This window comes from Engraulis encrasicolus, chromosome 22 (assembly GCF_034702125.1).
Source record: "Engraulis encrasicolus isolate BLACKSEA-1 chromosome 22, IST_EnEncr_1.0, whole genome shotgun sequence".
In the NCBI taxonomy this organism is placed as follows: domain Eukaryota; kingdom Metazoa; phylum Chordata; class Actinopteri; order Clupeiformes; family Engraulidae; genus Engraulis; species Engraulis encrasicolus.
In genome coordinates, this window is record NC_085878.1 from 26,122,451 (window position 1) to 26,139,950 (window position 17,500).

General features: G+C 47.4%; 1 protein-coding gene across 1 annotated transcript in view; it reads right to left on the reverse strand.

Annotated features, from left to right (window-relative positions):
* The window catches only part of pias1a (protein inhibitor of activated STAT, 1a), a 67,756-nt gene that overhangs the window by 39,151 nt on the left and 11,105 nt on the right, over positions 1–17,500 (reverse strand). The window contains exons 4-5 of the mRNA XM_063188043.1: positions 3,364–3,513; positions 2,184–2,499 (exon numbers count right to left, since the gene is read on the reverse strand). Coding sequence (XP_063044113.1) covers positions 2,184–2,499; positions 3,364–3,513 — 466 coding nt within the window. The remainder of the gene's footprint in view (positions 1–2,183; positions 2,500–3,363; positions 3,514–17,500) is intronic.

Genomic DNA, 17,500 nt, shown 5'->3' on the forward strand with positions numbered 1-17,500 from the left:
AAGGTCATGTGACATTGTCCCAGAGTCAAGACCAAAGGCATCTACTGGACTTCCATGCAGGCAACCAGCATCCAGACCGTTTTATCCATGGAGGTGGTTTAGTTGCAAACCAGGTTAAATTACAGCAACTCGCAGATAGTGGCAAGTTAGCTAATAAAAGAGCCTGAAAACAGAATTTTCCTAACAAAATGATACATTCAGGCTATCTACTAGCAGGTTTACACCTCTCTGTAGGTCAACATCCGTTCCGTCGCAATGTGTGGTGCGTGCATGCCTGCGTGCATACCGCAGAGACAGGTCAGTTAAACATTTACTGTAGGTAACTGAATTATTCTGCTGAACAATTGAAGAGTAATATCTGACATTCTTTCAGCTGTAAATATTAAGTTAAGAGACAAAGCACCCTTTCAAAAACAGTGTCAACAAATGAGGGTGGCATAAACAAAGGAGGGACATGTTAGCCAGTTCAAGTTGAAAAAGAGCGTACAATGATCTTATAAAAAAAAACGACTGTATGCCTCAAGAATAATTAAAATTGTGTTTACTGATGGCTTTAAATGAATGTTTACTGATGCTGGCAAGTTTTCTAGGCCCTTTGAAGATGTCAAGCTGAAACATACACGATTCCCACTTGCTGCAAACTTCCCAGCAGTGCAGCAGACGCACAAGATAAAGACGTCTGGTCCGGATATCAAGTATTTATGTAGCATATGGCCTGAACATTTTCTGTTTCACAGCAGAATGCACTAATAAGGAATTTGATTCTCGGAATAGCTGAGAGAGAGGGTGTGTTAAGGGAGATTTCCAGACACGTTTTGATAGGATAAAATGGCCATGCTTTTCGAAAGAAAAGGAAAAGAAAAATTATTAATGGAAAAAAAACCCGACTGAAATGAAAGAGCCACTTCTTCTCAGGGCTACTGATTGGTCCCTTAAAACAGAGTGGTGATCACCCTCAAACCCCCAAAGTAATATTAATAACATTTACAATATTTCAAAGTTCAAGAATGCAAACTTGATTTTATATACTAGGTCTATTGGCTGTAAAACGCGCCAAGATAGATTGCGGAAAAGTATACCCCAGAATAAAACCTTATAATGCACCAGTGAAATGTTGGTCCTAAATAGCTACATTGATTCATCAGGGAAAATCAATAAAGATGTTTTTAAAAAGGCCTGAATCTGGGCCTTGTTGCATCAGACAATATGACCGATGCGGCTTCAGAAAACAGCAGAAAATAAACTGGGCTCGGGCACTTTGGGGTAGATGTGAAATATTTTGGTGCAGACCTATTTTTTCCCATTATTTCCTGCGACCCAGTGTGCTAGATGCCTTGCTGCTATTGTTGGAGAGGGTGTCCAAGTGAGCGCGCACTCCTAGCACAAGAGCAGGCACACACTCACTCCGGTTGCCAGGGAGATGGACAAACACTCCGCCAGACTAGTAGCATAGAAAAAACAAGGCGGAACTGGAATGCACGCTTGCACCCTTGTGCGCTTGATTGAGACCCTGAACGTGTGTGTGTGTGTGTGTGTGTGTGTGTGTGTGTGTGTGTGTGTGTGTGTGTGTGTGTGTGTGTGTGTGTGTGTGTGTGTGTGTGTGTGTGTGTCCGACCACTGGAGCATGAGCAGGCTTGCAGATGATAGCGCCATCATCCAATCCCCATCCATACAAACACAGATGAGCATATAGGCACAAACACAAACACGAGCAGCAAACATCTCCAATCCACGCAAACAGTGATGCACACACAAACAACACAAAGTAGGACATCACCAAACACAAAACAAACATTAATCCATACACAACCCCCATCTGCATAGCAATTCCTCTCCCACACACACAAAACCACATATACTCAGACACACAAAAATATACAGACGCACACAAATAGACACACAAAGTCAAACATACTTTCTCTCTGGAACACATTAACGCCAACATACATGGCAACACACAAACACGCACACCAACAGTCTCTGACACGCATACCCGCACAAACAAACACAAACACAAACACAAACACACACACACACACACACACACACACACACACACACACACACACACACACACACACACACACACACACACACACACACACACACACACACACACACACACACACACAAGGAAACACAAACGTGCATACTCAGACCAACAGACGCTCACTCCATCTCACCGAGGCTTGTGGGTTTGATGAGCTCGTCGAGCAGGTCGTAGAAGGGCAGCCTCTGCAGCTTGACGTCGGGGTGCACGGGGTGCAGGGCGGCGGGCAGGTGTGGTAGCGAGCCCACGCCCAGCTCGTGCTTGGTGGCCGCGCCCAGCAGCGATAGCGGCAATAGGGGCGAGGGTGCTGCGCCGTGGTGCCCGTCGAAGGCCAGCTGCGCCAGGCCGGCGGGTAGCGAGCCCGGGGTGGGCGCGTGGGCGTGTGAGCCGGGCAGCGCCAGCTCGGAGGGAGACACTAGCTTAGTGGGGAAGCGGCGGCGGTACAGCTCCTGGAAAGAATGAACAAAAATTTTTAAGTTTATTAATTTAACATGAGGAAAAGCATATATTGATAACATTAAAAGGGTATACAAGGCTATACATAATATACAAGATTATAGCCACAAGGTTAACTTTAATCTTCAGTCCCTAAATGGATGGATGAATGAATGGATTAATTAATATTGTCATTGCACCACTTTTTAAGTCAGTCAATACGCATGCTATAATAAGGCCAGTTTTATATGATGGGAAAAGAGCTGAATTAAGCCTATAAGCAAGAGGCCCAAAATTTGAACAACAAAAATGGTATACACTCAGTTCAAAGCAATTCCATCAACCTGCATTCACCAAACAGCATATATAGACTATCCGATCCAGTATTGCCAGACTGGGATGTTTACTGCTCAACTGGGCTGTTGAGGATGACCGTCTGTAAGTACAAAAGGTTTGGGGCAACTTTTCTGATTGGTGGCCATGCACACCAATGGAATTTAGATCAAATTGGGTGGGATTTAGTGCATTCAGGCGTTTTTTTGGGGGGGATGATAAGTCAAGATCAGTCAAATCTGCCAACCTTGCACAGATCTTAGCCAGGGAAATCTCATGCTGCTTTGCACAATCATTCCGATCTGACAGAGAACATGGATTCTAACCCTCAGCGACGACACCAGATCGTGGGCTCCAATCAGAGAGCAGGGAGGGGTGAACAGACGGTGACAGCAGTTTGTTTGAATAGATACAACTGTCAAGATTACCTATGGGCTACGTATGCCAAATGACACATTCGTAACACCCAATAAATGGCCATTACATAGGTAGCCTCAATTGTGAGATCGTCTGGTGTTAACCAGGCAACATTTAACTGTTGATACCTTGATTTTGAGCTGCACGGCGGGGCTGCAGCCGGCCTTGAGCAGGTGCAGGGCCTTGGTTAGCAGCTCGTGCTTGCGGCCGTGCTTGTTGCGGCCCGCGTAGCCCAGCAGGACCTGAAGCTCCGACACACGAAGGCTCATCACCATTTGCTGATGGAGAGGAATCGGGAAGGAATGAGAGAAGGAAAGAGAGAAAGAAAGAAAGAGTGAAAGAAAGAAAGAAAGAAAGAAAGAAAGAAAGAAAGAAAGAAATGACAGAGAGGGGGAGGGAAGGGGTTGCGTGGGAAAGAGGGGAAGCAAAAAAAAAAAATGCATCGTTAAAATTTGAAAACAATTAAAAGATCACACAATACAAAAGCAGAGAAGAGATGAAGAGACGCTAAAGCTATGGTGCTCTCTTATTTCACACCTCCTTAGCACTTCCTGAAGACAAAGCAAGACTGACCCAACAGGCTTTAGACAGGCAGCAAGACCACACAGGATGCTATGGGGCCAAGGCTTCAGAGACTGTGTGTGTGTGTGTGTGTGTGTGTGTGTGTGTGTGTGTGTGTGTGAGTGAGTGTGTGTGTGTGTGTGTGTGTGTGTGTGTGTGTGTGTGTGAGAGAGAGAGTGCGTTTTTGTGTGTGTCGGTGTGGTGTGTCTGTGTGTGTCTGTGTGTGTGTGTGTGTGTGTGTGTGTGTGTGTGTGTGTGTGTGTGTGTGTGTGTGTGTGTGTGTGTGTGTGTGTGTGTGTGTGTGTGTGTGTGTGTGTGTCAGAGTGCTGCCCCTCCGCTGTCACCTCTGGCTCTAATGAGCTCTGTACAATAACAGCTCTGAGCCACACAAGGGCTCCTCAGGACAACATCCACCACACACACACTATACTTAGAAGACAACCATGGAGGAGATGGAGAGAGAGGGGGAGGAGAGAGAGAGAGAGAGAGAGAGAGAGGGAGCGAGAGCGAGAGCGAGAGCGAGAGAGAGAGAGAGAGAGAGAGAGAGAGAGATAGGCTATTTGATTCAAAAGACAATGTCTGACAGAAAGGAGGAAGAAAGGTGAAAGAGTGATTGAGAGGCTGAGAAAGAGAAAACTGGGCAACATGTCCAAGGTAGAAGAGAGAGAGAGAGAGAGAGGTAGAGGGTAGAGTGATTGTGAGTTCGTGAGCAAAGGAGAGAAAGAGAGAGAATGTTTAACTGAGAAAGAGGGATAAACTGAGAGAGATAAACATATGAAGAAGGGGGCCTCAGGGGCACATCACGGCAGCACGAAGGAAGACCAGCACCCTTCTAACCCTCCCTCTCTCTCTCTCTCTCTTTCTTTATCTCTCTCTCTCTCTCTCACCGGCTCTTCTCTCCCTTCCTCTCCGTCTTTCGCTCTCCCTGTATGTTCCACTCATCCCATCGTTCCTCTCTTCTCAATCTGCCCTCCCCCACTGGCACCGCTGCCCATCCCCCCCTCTCCCCCCCTTCAATGGGATGTTCCGTGAGACAGAGGTGGACATGCAGACACACAAGCCTCGTGCTAGAGATGCCAGAGCGTGCCTACTTTCACACGCACTGCAGACTACACACACACACACACACACGGCAGTCAAACCCACTGGTACATTTCAGACACACACACAGACTAACAAGTTGATATAAACCACACACACGCACACACGTGTACACTAACACACACACACACACCCCTGAGGGCAGGTTGTTACCATGCCCACTGGCAGTGTAAAGGGCTGGCACATGAAATATGCATGTGGGGAGAGGGATTCACACACGACTACTGGGGGACAGTATCCCTCTCTCTCACACACACACACACACAGGGCGGATGTGTAACATTCCTCGAGCCCAAAAGTGGGAGAGTGAAAACAAACACAGGAGGGACGAGTGGAGAGAGGAGAGCCACCAACCACACGAACACACTCTCTGACACACACAACAGTGCACACCGACACACTCTACAGGAGAAGACACACACTAGATCAAACTGAAACATGTAGTAAAGGACGGACACACACACACACGTGCGTGCACGCACGCACGCACGCACCAACACGTGCGTGCACGCACACACGCACAAACAGCACACACCAGCACGCACGCAGAGAACAAACAGTCTCTCGTGGGCAAACACAGTTCTCTGCAACCGCAGCACTCTGAGCCAGGCCAAGGCCACAGCACCACAACAGCTCCATGGTGCCCCATTCTATTAAGCTCTCCCCTGGTGGAGCAGGAGCAGGAGCAGGAGCAGGAGCAGGAGCAGGAGCAGGAGCAGGAGCAGGAGCAGGAGCAGGAGCAGGCAGGAGGAGAGCAGAGGAGGAACAAGGGGGAGGCTTGAAAAGGAAGATGAACAGAAGAGGAGGAGAATAGGAGTGGGAGAGGAGGGGGGCAAGGAGAGTGGGCAGGGAGGAATGGGTGAGGACTGGAGTGTGGGTGTAGAGAGGTGAGAGAAGAGAAGGATGAGTATGATTGTGGAGAGAGAGAGAGAGAGAGAGAGAGAGAGAGAGAGAGAGAGAGAGAGAGAGAGAGAGAGAGAGAGAGAGAGAGAGAGAGAGAGAGAGAGAGAGAGAGAGAGAGAGAGAGAGAGAGAGAGAGAGAGAGAGAGAGAGAGAGAGAGAGAGAAGCATGAGGTGGAGCAGGCAGGGGGACACACAGGGGAGGGAAATCAGCAGAAGGAAAGGGAGGAGGAGGAGGACAGCAGGTAGGGAGGAGAATAGGCAGGGAGAGGGAGAAGCGGGGAGGGAGGAGAAACTAGAGTGGAGGCACAAGGAGTTGGAGAGTGGGCAGGGAAGAGAGGACATGGAGAGGTGAGAGAAGAGGAGAAGTAGGAGCAGTGGGCAAATAAGGAAGAAGAGTGGCAGGGTGGGCAGGGGGAGAGGAGAAGAGGAGGAAGAGGAGGAAGAGGAGGAGGATGAGGGAAGGACAAGTGAATGGTGAGCAGCAGGTGAAAGGAGTGTGTGCAGAGAGGTTGGGCAGAGAGAGGTGGTAGCAGGGGGGAGGCATTGTCCGCTTTATGCTTCTTCAGCCACAGCAGGCCTGCAGACCTGCAGAGTCCACAGCTATACATGGGTTCACAATTTTTGTTTCCCCCTGGCTGCGCACAACTCAACCTGATTGTTGGAAACCGCTGTCGGTCAAAAAAATTAGCTCACGTGGTTGGCTCCCAGTGTCTTACCCCTCCTCCTCACAGCATCATGTTCATAAACAAAACAAAACATACATATACACTTTGAATATTCTGCTATTCCACCAACAGAACTGTCTAAGACCAGGACCCCGTTTCTCAAAAGCATAGTTGCAAACCAGTTAGCAATCTAGTAGGTTGCCAATGCGAAACTGCATTGCAACCAAGTAAGTTGCTAACTTAGTTAGCAAAGATGCTTTCGAGAGACACACTCCTGACTGTAGTGACAGACAGCAAGAGTTGAAAGTGCTAAATCAATGCAGAGTCCCACCTGGAAAGCACAGATCAGGGGCAATGAACGCAGCAAACAATTCAACCTAGATCGTTCGATCAGGGAGAGCGGCCACCCGAAGCTTGTGTTTAGAAAAATGTTAACTTAACATCCCATTGGCTGCTGCCTGCTGTCGCCAAGCTCATTCACATGAGTTCAACTTCTTTCAATGCTTTTGACGCCCTCAGTGCTTGAAACTCTTTTGCAGCTTTTGCCACCTGCTCAATTACTTCCGCCTCTTTCCACGCCTGCTGTCTGTCCCTACTGTTAAAATGAATACTTCTAAGCTGACTGTTGACTCAAACGTAAAGCACTTGAGTCACATCAGTAGAAAGAAATCTTTGTGATGTCAATGTTGTTTTTCAGTGGCAGTGTTGCAATGTTGTTAGATGCTCTAGCAAATATGCTGACACACGAAATCCACATGCACAAAGGAAATGAAGATCTCTCCAGATCTTTCTCTTCATTATACTCACACACGACTCAGCTGCTCTCTGGAACATACAAACTGCATTGCTTTTAATTTTTGGTGCATATTCATGTGTGTGTATAGTAGTGGTGTGGATCGGCACTGCCCTCACGATCCGATTCGATCACGATTCGGGAGGTAGTAGATCCGATTCGATTCGATTCTATTAGATCCAATCCGATTCGATTCAATTCTACAATGCATTGCAATGCATTACATTTCTACTGAACGCAAAGCAAATGTTCAGCCATGATGAGGAAATACAAGTAGTCAGATACTGAGCAACAATTTATTGGCCGTTTTCTGTATCAGTCTGTATCAGTCTTGCAATGTTTTGTAGTGTTTTTATTTAATTTAACATTCATTTGCTCCCGAAATATCCATGGAAGTAATTGAAACTTAAAAAAATTGCCGGATTGATTCTGGAACTTGCCGGATCTGGATCTGGGTCGTCCATGCCCCGGATCGATTCGGATCGCCGAATCGATCATTGTTGTCACCACTAGTGTATAGTGTGTATATGTGTGTGTTGAATAACTATCTAAACAACAGAATTGAGTGTCAACATTTGGGATGTGACGGTAATGACGGGGGAGAAATCATACGCGTGTTGGGGAAAACTTGTGTTGAATAACAAGAAGTCCCTAACCAGAACTTACTTTATGAAGTATAGTCTAAATTACAGGCTAAATGACGCATTCCATTCTCAGGGTATTACATTTTATGAATGAACATTTGCAAACTGCTAACACCTAGATTAAGCCTATGTTTTATGTTACATTTGCACTGGCATGCAAAAAATATTGGTAGCCTCCACAAAGCTGACAATGGAATGGCATGATGGAAGGAGATTGCTAGAAGATGCATCAGGAATTCCTAGGTGGAAAACACACAGACAGAACCAAGTCACTGTCTCCTCCAGAGTAGGGGTTAACTTAGTCCTGCTACAACACTGTGTAGCTATTGGCATTCAGTCTTGTGTTTTGGCTATTCAGTCTAGCCTTCAGATCATCGTAGACCTACAGACCTACCTGTACAGAATACACGGTGCAGAGCTCACATCTTGACCTCACAGCACTGTCTGAACTCATTGCCTCTGCCGTGTCATGTTTTAGAGGGGGGGGGAATCCCAGCATCATATTATGGACAGATCCAGTAATAATGGCTTTTGTCCCAATGCAACCCACATGGAGCGGAACGGTGCAAAGCATACTCCGATTGCTCCCCCCACCACCACCAACTACAGCTGCATGCATCCAAGAGACCACATCCACAGATATTTCTTTCCAAATGCATCCGTAACATTGGCAAATTTATGTCTCTCCTCCCCGCAGCTTTCAGAGTTTTCAGATTCTGAAACATGACAGATTGGAAAGGCATTCGGACCCAGCGTGGATTCGGAATGCTTGGCTTTGAGTGTGAGTGAAGACATGGGGGAACAAAAAAAAAAGTGAAATCTCCTCGATGCGGATTTTCTGGTCGTGTTTGGAAGTCGTGAGTCTGACAGTTTCCTCCCTGTGCAGAGCACTGTGTGATAGAAGTTCTGAATGACATTGCAAAAAACACCAGTGAACCAATTTCTCAGCCCTCAAATCACCATTTCCAGCAACTTTGCAAAACACATTTGGCCCATTGAAAGCAGACCACCTGCTGATTGCATGACTATGTTACCCAAGTCTTTCATTCTCGACAACTCCTTGCACTTGACCAACAATCGAGGTAATGCCTTAAATGTACTTCAAGTTACTAAAACCACGTCATGTCTACTTCAATTACGAAAGTTTCAGAGATGCATTGGTTCTGACAAGGTGAAAAAAATATATCAATGTGGTCATAGTCTCAGCAGCAAGCCACTGATCAACAAGAGATACAAGCTCCAGTGCAATGTTAACACTTTACAATGGCCATTTTCAAAAAAGAAAAGAAAACAAAACAAACAAAGAAAACACCTTTAAAAGTCAAGAATGATGGGCCAATGTCAGTTGGAAGGTGCACTCAGCACTACCAGTAATGCACTACTTCATATCACTCGGCAGGAAGCAGCGATCACTTCCACGGTACTGCTCTACGATGCAGGACGACTACAAGCCCTCAGATGAGTCAGTCCTGCAAAAATCTGCTGCACACAGCACAGTCTTCCTGTCAGAGAAGCCTCTCTCAAAGTACCTACATGCTTGCACATGTGTACTGTATGTGTGTGTGTGTGTGTGTGTGTGTGTGTGTGTGTGTGTGTGTGTGTGTGTGTGTGTGTGTGTGTGTGTGTGTGTGTGTGTGTGTGTGTGTTGTGTGTGCAGGTGTACAGAAAAAGGTGGAGTAGCGCATGCAGGTACAGTGGAGTGGACAAGGAGTCATAAGCCCCCCAGGGGTTGGGCAGTTTGAGGCAGACTCGAAACTCGATCTGGGCGCTCGATCTCCCTCTCACTCTCTCAAGCTCTCTCTTCCCCCTTCCTTTCTCGCTCCCCTTGCGGGTCTGAAATGAGCGGTGTCAGGCCTGATTACTCATCTGAGAGACTGATTCGACATGCCAGCTCTGGGCACCACGCTCGCCCCTCTTCTGGGAGGTAATCACCGCCTGTTTTGATTGAAAAAGGATAGATGGCCCCTTCTGATTGTCTCAGGGAAGAAAGACAGAGCTAAAGAATATAAAGGACTGGAGGAAAGTGAGTGGGAGAAAAGCAGAGAACCAGAGAGAGAGAGAGAGAACAAACATACGCACAGTAAGGCTGCAGGGATGGAGAACAGAACAGAGCGGAGAAAGAGAGAGGAGGAGGAGTAGGAGGATGTCAGGGAGAGCGATGTAGGAAGGAAAGAATACAAGTAGAGGAAGACTGATGAGAGAGAGAGAGAGAGAGAGAGAGAGAGAGAGAGACAGAGAGATAGAGAGTGAGAAAGGGAGAGAGCGACAGAGACAGAGACAGAGAGAGAGAGAGAGAGAGAGAGAAAGAGAGACAGAGAGAGAGAGACAGAGAGAGAGAGAGACAGAGACAGAGACAGAGAGAGAGAAAGAGAGAAAGGCAGAAAAGTGTTATGTGGGAGAGAGAGAGAGAAATGTACCAGTGAGAGGGAGGCCAGGATATGAACTGAGCCCCAGACCAAATGAAATTCTCCACGGCTCCAGAGCAAATACACACACGAGCGCTTAGCTCCACGCACTGATTAAAACATCAAACCCATGAGGAGGATGAGGAGGACTGACCAAGCCATCCCCCCACCACACATACACACATACACACACACACAGACACACATACAATGAACAAGCGCGTGCAACACACCCACCATCTCCACATCAGCTTCTGATCTCACCTCCCCCCAATCGTCATGTACCCTGCACCCAGCCCCCACCCCCCCCATCATTATCATCACTGACACCACTGCCCAACAACCCCCCAGCACACCAACACATCCTGCCACTTCCTTTACGCACCAACCGACTGCCTCCACTACCCTTCCCCTCTCGCGTCTACCCCCCTGGTCCCCACCCTCCAATCACTACTCTCTCCACTCCGCCCCTACCAAAGGTCACATCCCTGGAGATCAAATCCCTTTCACTTCATCATCCCATAGAAGTTGCAGCTTCCCCCCATCCACATCCCCATTCCCAACAAGCCTCTTTCTACCCCCACAGGACCCAATCAGTGGACACAGTCAGCGAGCGTGTGTGTGTGTCTGTGTGTGTGAAATGGACTGTCGACTCCACACTCGGTCACACTTTCACCGTCTCACCTTACTATCTCTCAAGAATCAATCTCTTAGAGATGTGTACGTAAACAGTAGCAGTGTTAATGGGCTAATAACCAAAAGGAGTGTAGCTGTGGGCTCCCTTGTCTACCATCACCTGGATGAACAGGACTCTTCGCAGATTTTTAGATGCGTCCCACGCATCTCTATAAGAGGCTTTGGTGTCCGTCCGTCCGTCCGTCCGTCCGCCCTCCCGTGATGTGTTTCCCTCCCGTGATGCGTTTCTGAATTGTGATTCCCTCCTGTGATTCCCTCTTGTGTCCACAAGGTGGCAGTCGCTCAGTTTTGGCCTGGAGCTCATGCGTGCAAACCAACCGTGCTCTTTGCCAGTGAGAAAAACATGGCGGCACTTCCTGTTGATTTTCACATGAAAGTTTTGCTTAATTTAAAGTCCCTAAGCGACTATAAATGTTGTGGCTTCCATATATTGATGTAAAAGTGCCCCACGAAGTAATGAAGCACAACAAAGTTACTCCACATTACCATTTGACCACTCGTTTTTCTATGCTAACAGGGTAGCTAATGTAGCATTGTAAATGATCCAGGGAGAAAGGGGGAAATGTTGTGATTTCAGTCCGCCTGAGGCAACGATTTTCGTGGGGAAGATGACCTGCATCTCGGTGGCATTGAACCACGCCCCCGTGCCTTATTTGGCTCGCTCAGCACGTGCGTCCTCAGTCCAATCGCAATGCTTTATTTTCCCCAGACGTTTAATCGCATTTAAGTGAAAGTGCCATGTATACACATCGCAAAATAACTCTTAATCCGATCTATTTAAATCGCATTTATTAAATCGGACTTAAAAACATCATGTACACGTAGCCAATGTCTCATTGATTAGTTTATGGAACTTACGGTTTGTCTGTTACGGTCCACGAAGACAATATCCACGTGAAAACGCAAACGCCTGCAAACCACTGTTTTGACAGAAATACAGTTCACCTGTCGCCTACTCTGTTTTCTTCCCAAAGCGGCATTTAAAAGTATTCCATGAAATCCAACATCAACGTCACTTCAAATAGGTGACAGCATCATGCTCACACATGAAATAACACTTCAGTGAGGGGGGGACATCACTGCTCTCATATTAAAGTGAAAAGAGAATTTCACATTTTAGTTTATTTAATGTAGGCCTATGCAAAATTGCAAATAGCCTATTCATTGAAATCTGTCCAGAAAGGGTTGTAATGTTTGCCTGTTTTTTATGTTTGTAATTAAAAAAAAAAAAAAAAAAAATGTGATTTAAAAAAAAAAAAAATAGCCTAACAAAAATAGAGATTTTATGTTTAAAAAAATGTGATATGGGATGGACCGATGGCCCCCCTAAGCTAAATTCGCCTTAGGTCCCCACATTGCTAAATGTAGTGTAAGGGATTATTTTGAAAAGACAGTAACATGTAATCAGCAATGCATTACAGTTTTTCAGTAAATTGCCCAACACTGTTGAAATCCTATGGTACTTTTTCAAATCCAGGCTTATACAGTACATGGTAGGCTTATTGATAAATTGCCTTGACAGGTTATGAGGAGGCCAAGGGGGCGTTAGGGCAAAAAAGGTTCAGAACGGGCATAGACGGACGCATCTGTTGTCCGCCTGTCGGACTTGTTTTTATTTGGCCAGGTAGTAATATTGCCTAGGTACTCTTCAACATGTACAAGAAAAGGCCCTACCCGTGGCACTAACGGTAGGGCACTCCATTTGTCTACTATGCGGCCGACCCGGGCTTGATTCCCAGCCCAGGTCCTTTGCCGGCCCTTCCCCGTCTCTTTCTCCCAACTCAACCCAACAACCTGTCCGTCCTATTCTGCCTGATAATTACCAAATACTACAAATAAAAAAACAAGAAAATTCAACTCTCGTGCATGGCAGGGACACACAGTAGCTTACATCCGATAGACTAATCGAACTAAACATCGAATAATCCTACCCAATCACAAAGAGCAGCAAGCCCACCAAAGCAGGGTGCCAGGAGACGTAAAGGGTTAAAGACGGCGGAGACGGTAAATCAGCGTCACCACCGTGGCGACGTGAGATGGGAGCGTCTGATGAAAGCTGAGGGTGAAAGCTGTCAGTCTACGTCTTCACACCTCACTGTGATCAGCGTGGCCCGCCTCCTCCCTCACACCACCCTGACATCAAGACGTCAAGCCGCTCACACGGGTGATTGAAGAGTGGTGATAGCAGAAGGAGGAGGAGGAGGAGGAGGAGGAGATGGAGAGGAGAGGGGTGGAGAAAGGCTGAAGAGGGGTGATGGTGGGGGAAGGAGGAGTGATGGTGGGGGGAGGAGAGGGGTGGTGGAGGAGGAGGAGGAGGAGGAGGAGGAGGAGGAGATGGAGAGGAGAGGGGTGGAGAAAGGCTGAAGAGGGGTGATGGTGGGGGAAGGAGGAGTGATGGTGGGGGGAGGAGAGGGGTGGAGGAGGAGGAGGAGGAGGAGGAGGAGGGGAGATGGAGATGCAGAGGAGAGGGGTGGAGAAAGGCTGAAGAGGGGTGATGGTGGGGGAAGGAGGAGTGATGGTGGGGGGAGGAGAGGGGTGGAGGAGGAGGAGGAGGAGGAGGGGAGATGGAGATGCAGAGGAGAGGGGTGGAGAAAGGCTGAAGAGGGGTGATGGTGGGGGAAGGAGGAGTGATGGTGGGGGGAGGAGAGGGGTGGTGGAGGAGGAGGAGAAAGAGGAGGAGGGGAGATGGAGATGGAGAGGAGAGGGGTGGAGAAAGGCTGAAGAGGGGTGATGGGGGGGGAAGGAGGAGAGAGGGGGGGGGGAGGAGAGGGGAGGTGGAGGAGGAGGAGGAGGAGGAGGAGGAGGAGGAGGGGAGATGGAGATGCAGAGGAGAGGGGTGGAGAAAGGCTGAAGAGGGGTGATGGAAGAGGGGTGATGGTGGGGTAGTAGGAGGGCTGGAGAGGGGTGATTCTTGTGTGCGGAGGAGAAGGAGAGGAGGACAGGAGTAGGAGGAAAAGGAGAAGGAAATAAAGAAGGAGTGAGGGTGGGGGGAGGAGAGGGGTGGAGGAGGAGGAGGAGGAGGAGGAGGAGGAGGAGGGGAGATGGAGATGCAGAGGAGAGGGGTGGAGAAAGGCTGAAGAGGGGTGATGGTGGGGTAGTAGGAGGGCTGGAGAGGGGTGATTCTTGTGTGCGGAGGAGAAGGAGAGGAGGACAGGAGTAGGAGGAAAAGGAGAAGGAAATAAAGAAGGAAAGAGGAGAGGGGTGGAGGAGGTGGACAGAAGGAGCAGACGAGGAGTTGGGACGGTGGAGAGCGACATAAGTTGGGGTGTTGGAGGGAGAGAGGGAGGGAAGGAAAGAGAGGAGTGGGGTGTCAGAGGAAGAGCTGAATGATGGCAGGGTTTGAGGAGGAGGAGGCAGAACTAGATTGGGGTGAAGGGGGAGGAGGAGAGGGAAGGACCAAAGCAGGATGGGGGTATGATGGGCAGGAGGAAGGGGGTAAAAGGAGGAAGAGGGGGGTGGGAGGTGGTAAAGTGTGTGAGTAAGCGAGGGTTTGTGCCCCTCAGTGCCATCTCGAATGAGCACTTAATCCATCAGGACGAGACGAGCAGAGTGGGGCCTGGGGAGCCCCAGAGGGGCAAGCCTGGCAATCAGCAACCGTCCCACTGGGGCAGCCACACTCAACACCATACACCCCACACAAACACACACACACACACACATATGTAAACTCAACACACAGACACACACAAACACCAAAACACTATACAAACACCCATATACTTATCCACCCACGCACGCACACACACTACACAAACACCCGCACATACTATCCTACAAGTATTCACCCACCCACAAGCTCGCTCACACACACACACATACACACAACATACAGACACAGCACTATGCACCATCGCATATATCATACAACAGAGACACTCACACAACCCGATGCACACCTGCAGCTGCTATAACAGAGCAGCTGAACACCTGCAGCCTGTAAAAATGTGTGGGCACCCAAGCAAAAATACACAGATACGAGTAGTGTGGCAGGCATAGTTCTACACAAAAGCACAAAAAACTCCCTTACGTAAAGGTTGTTTGCCTACTCCTCTCTTCAAGGGCATCATAAAATTAGCCTAAAAGAGAACTGGGCTGGAACACTGAAGACACAAAAAAAGAAACAAAGAGGGAAAAAAAAGCCTTCAAAGATTTTCGATTTCGAGTGCATTTCTGGAGGATCAGATATGGTTTCCCCACCACAGGTGTGTCCACTGAGGCTGGTATCTTCCCTGATACTCATCATCAGCGTGCAATCTGGGCCGCACATCAATTAAGACATTCCACTCACAAAGGGACCAGATGGTTCCCCTTCTATATCAGTTGCTGAGCTGTACGTGTTGCCTACAAAAATGTACAACCAAAAGAGGCTGATGAAGGGTGACGACGGGAGAATCAAGGTCAACAGAGTTGATGGCAGAGAGTTAAAGGATTTATCCGGAGTTGGAACAAGTTTGCCTGATTTTTGCATGTTTGGGATGAAATACAGTCACTCTAGAGCAAAATCGCATCATCAGCTGTGGTTACTCGCTATGGAAATAATCATAGCTGATGATGCGACGCACTCGGCAATCTACTTGGTGGACTTTAGTGTCAAATAGTTGTCTTGACCGTAATTTAGATATTCTCAAGGTAGTAGCTTCACAAAACACATTCTGCAGACCTTTCAAGAATACATGAAGGGCTTTGGACACTTCGGTTTATGTGTGGATACCCTCAACATATTATGAGGTACGTGTGACATTGTTTTGAGCTGTGCAAGACTTTAAAATGTTGTGTTTTTGAAATGTGTGTAACCGCCGAAAAACGATGCCCGCATCTTTCATATTGCATAGCTGATATGGCTAACGAGGCTAACGTGATATTATCAAACTTTCTCAAAACGCATCCTTTTGCCTTGATTTTGCTCTAGAGTGACTGTATTTCATCCCAAACATGCAAAAATCAGGCAAACTTGTTCCAACTCCGGATAAATCCTTTAAGCTAGGGGGTGAAAAAGGGAAACTCGGTGGAAAGTCGACACTCTCCATGACCCTGTTTAGTACACATAACTTATTTTTTGTAAGCGCATCCATTTCGTCCTCTTGGTTTCAGGTAAATGGAATTCTTCTAGCTTCTTAAAAAGCACCTGTCGCAATTCAAACAGGAAACTGGAGTGCTTCAGTGTCTTCACCTTACGTCCTGACATGAGGGTCGAAAAGATTAGAAAAAGTAGCAAAAAACAATAAAAAATTGCGACCTTGAGTGCTTTGGATTTCCTCTGATCTGAACAAAAAAAGATGTGCTTTTAAAAAATCTGCACAGTTGTAACCTAATCAGGTTGTACAAGCTTATGCGTTTCTCACCAAAAAAATGTACAACAAAAGAGACTGATTAACAGGGGAAAATCAAGGCCATTGGAGTTGGTGGCAAACCGTTCTGTGAACTTGACACACAATGTGAGGTGCAGGGGGGTGGAGGGAAATTCTGTGCTTCTCTCACGTCTCTCAATCAGATAGCACTGCATATCACTGACCAACTTCAGTTCATGGTTCCAGTTATTCTAAAGAGGCACAATGAAAACACATACAGACGAAGCCAAAACGGCGAACCGAGATGATAAAATGAGGATCGCTTTACACAGCACCAAAAAAGATAAAAACCCGAAAAAATACAATGCCATCCAAACTAGTTCAGGCTTCAGGACGAGGCCTTTGGTAAAAGAAGGCAGACTATCTCTAACAAAAATATTTTTTCGCAGCCTTGCTTGCATTCGCAAGAGCCCCGTTGTAGCCTAGCAAGGACTTCATGAATGTTTCTGCTGCCAAGTCCTTTTACTGTGCTCTCTGTTGAGATTTTCATAAATTCTACATATTGATCGCAACCACTCCATTTCATTTTTCAGACACAGTGATCATTATTTCTCTACTGATTCTGTAAACAAAGCGTATCAGGCTGCAACAACAGGAACTCTGGTGGGTCGCTGACTGTTTGTTTAGTTTTGTTTTTCGCTTTGATTTCCAGCGCTACTTTCCATGCTTGCCTTCATGGACCCAATTAAGCACTGCAAAGCGTTGGGGCACGTACTGAGCCACAGTTGCCATTCACCATTTGCCCCCAAACAGCAACAGAGAGGGGTCGCCTAGGTATATCATTTAAGTCTATGAGAGTGAGAGAGAGAGAAAGAGAGAAAGAAAGAAAGAAAAGAGAGAAAGAGAGAAAGAAAGGAAGGAAAAGATAAGAACAGAAAAGAGAGAGAGAGAGAGAGAGATTGCCAGAGAGAACATTCATCAGAGATGGTCAGAAGTAGAGTGATAGATTGGTCCTTGGATGTAGCAGTACTCAACAGCAAACTTGCCAATTCTCCCTCATTCTGGGTCTGTGTGTGGTCCCCGACTCCGGGAGTAAGGACCTCTTGCTGCCTTCCAAACGGGTTGTTTGGGTCCAGACTTTTATTTACTTCTCTCTGCCAGTAAGAGTCTGCGATTTCAGAGCCTTTGTGTCAGCCCGGCAACGTGTGG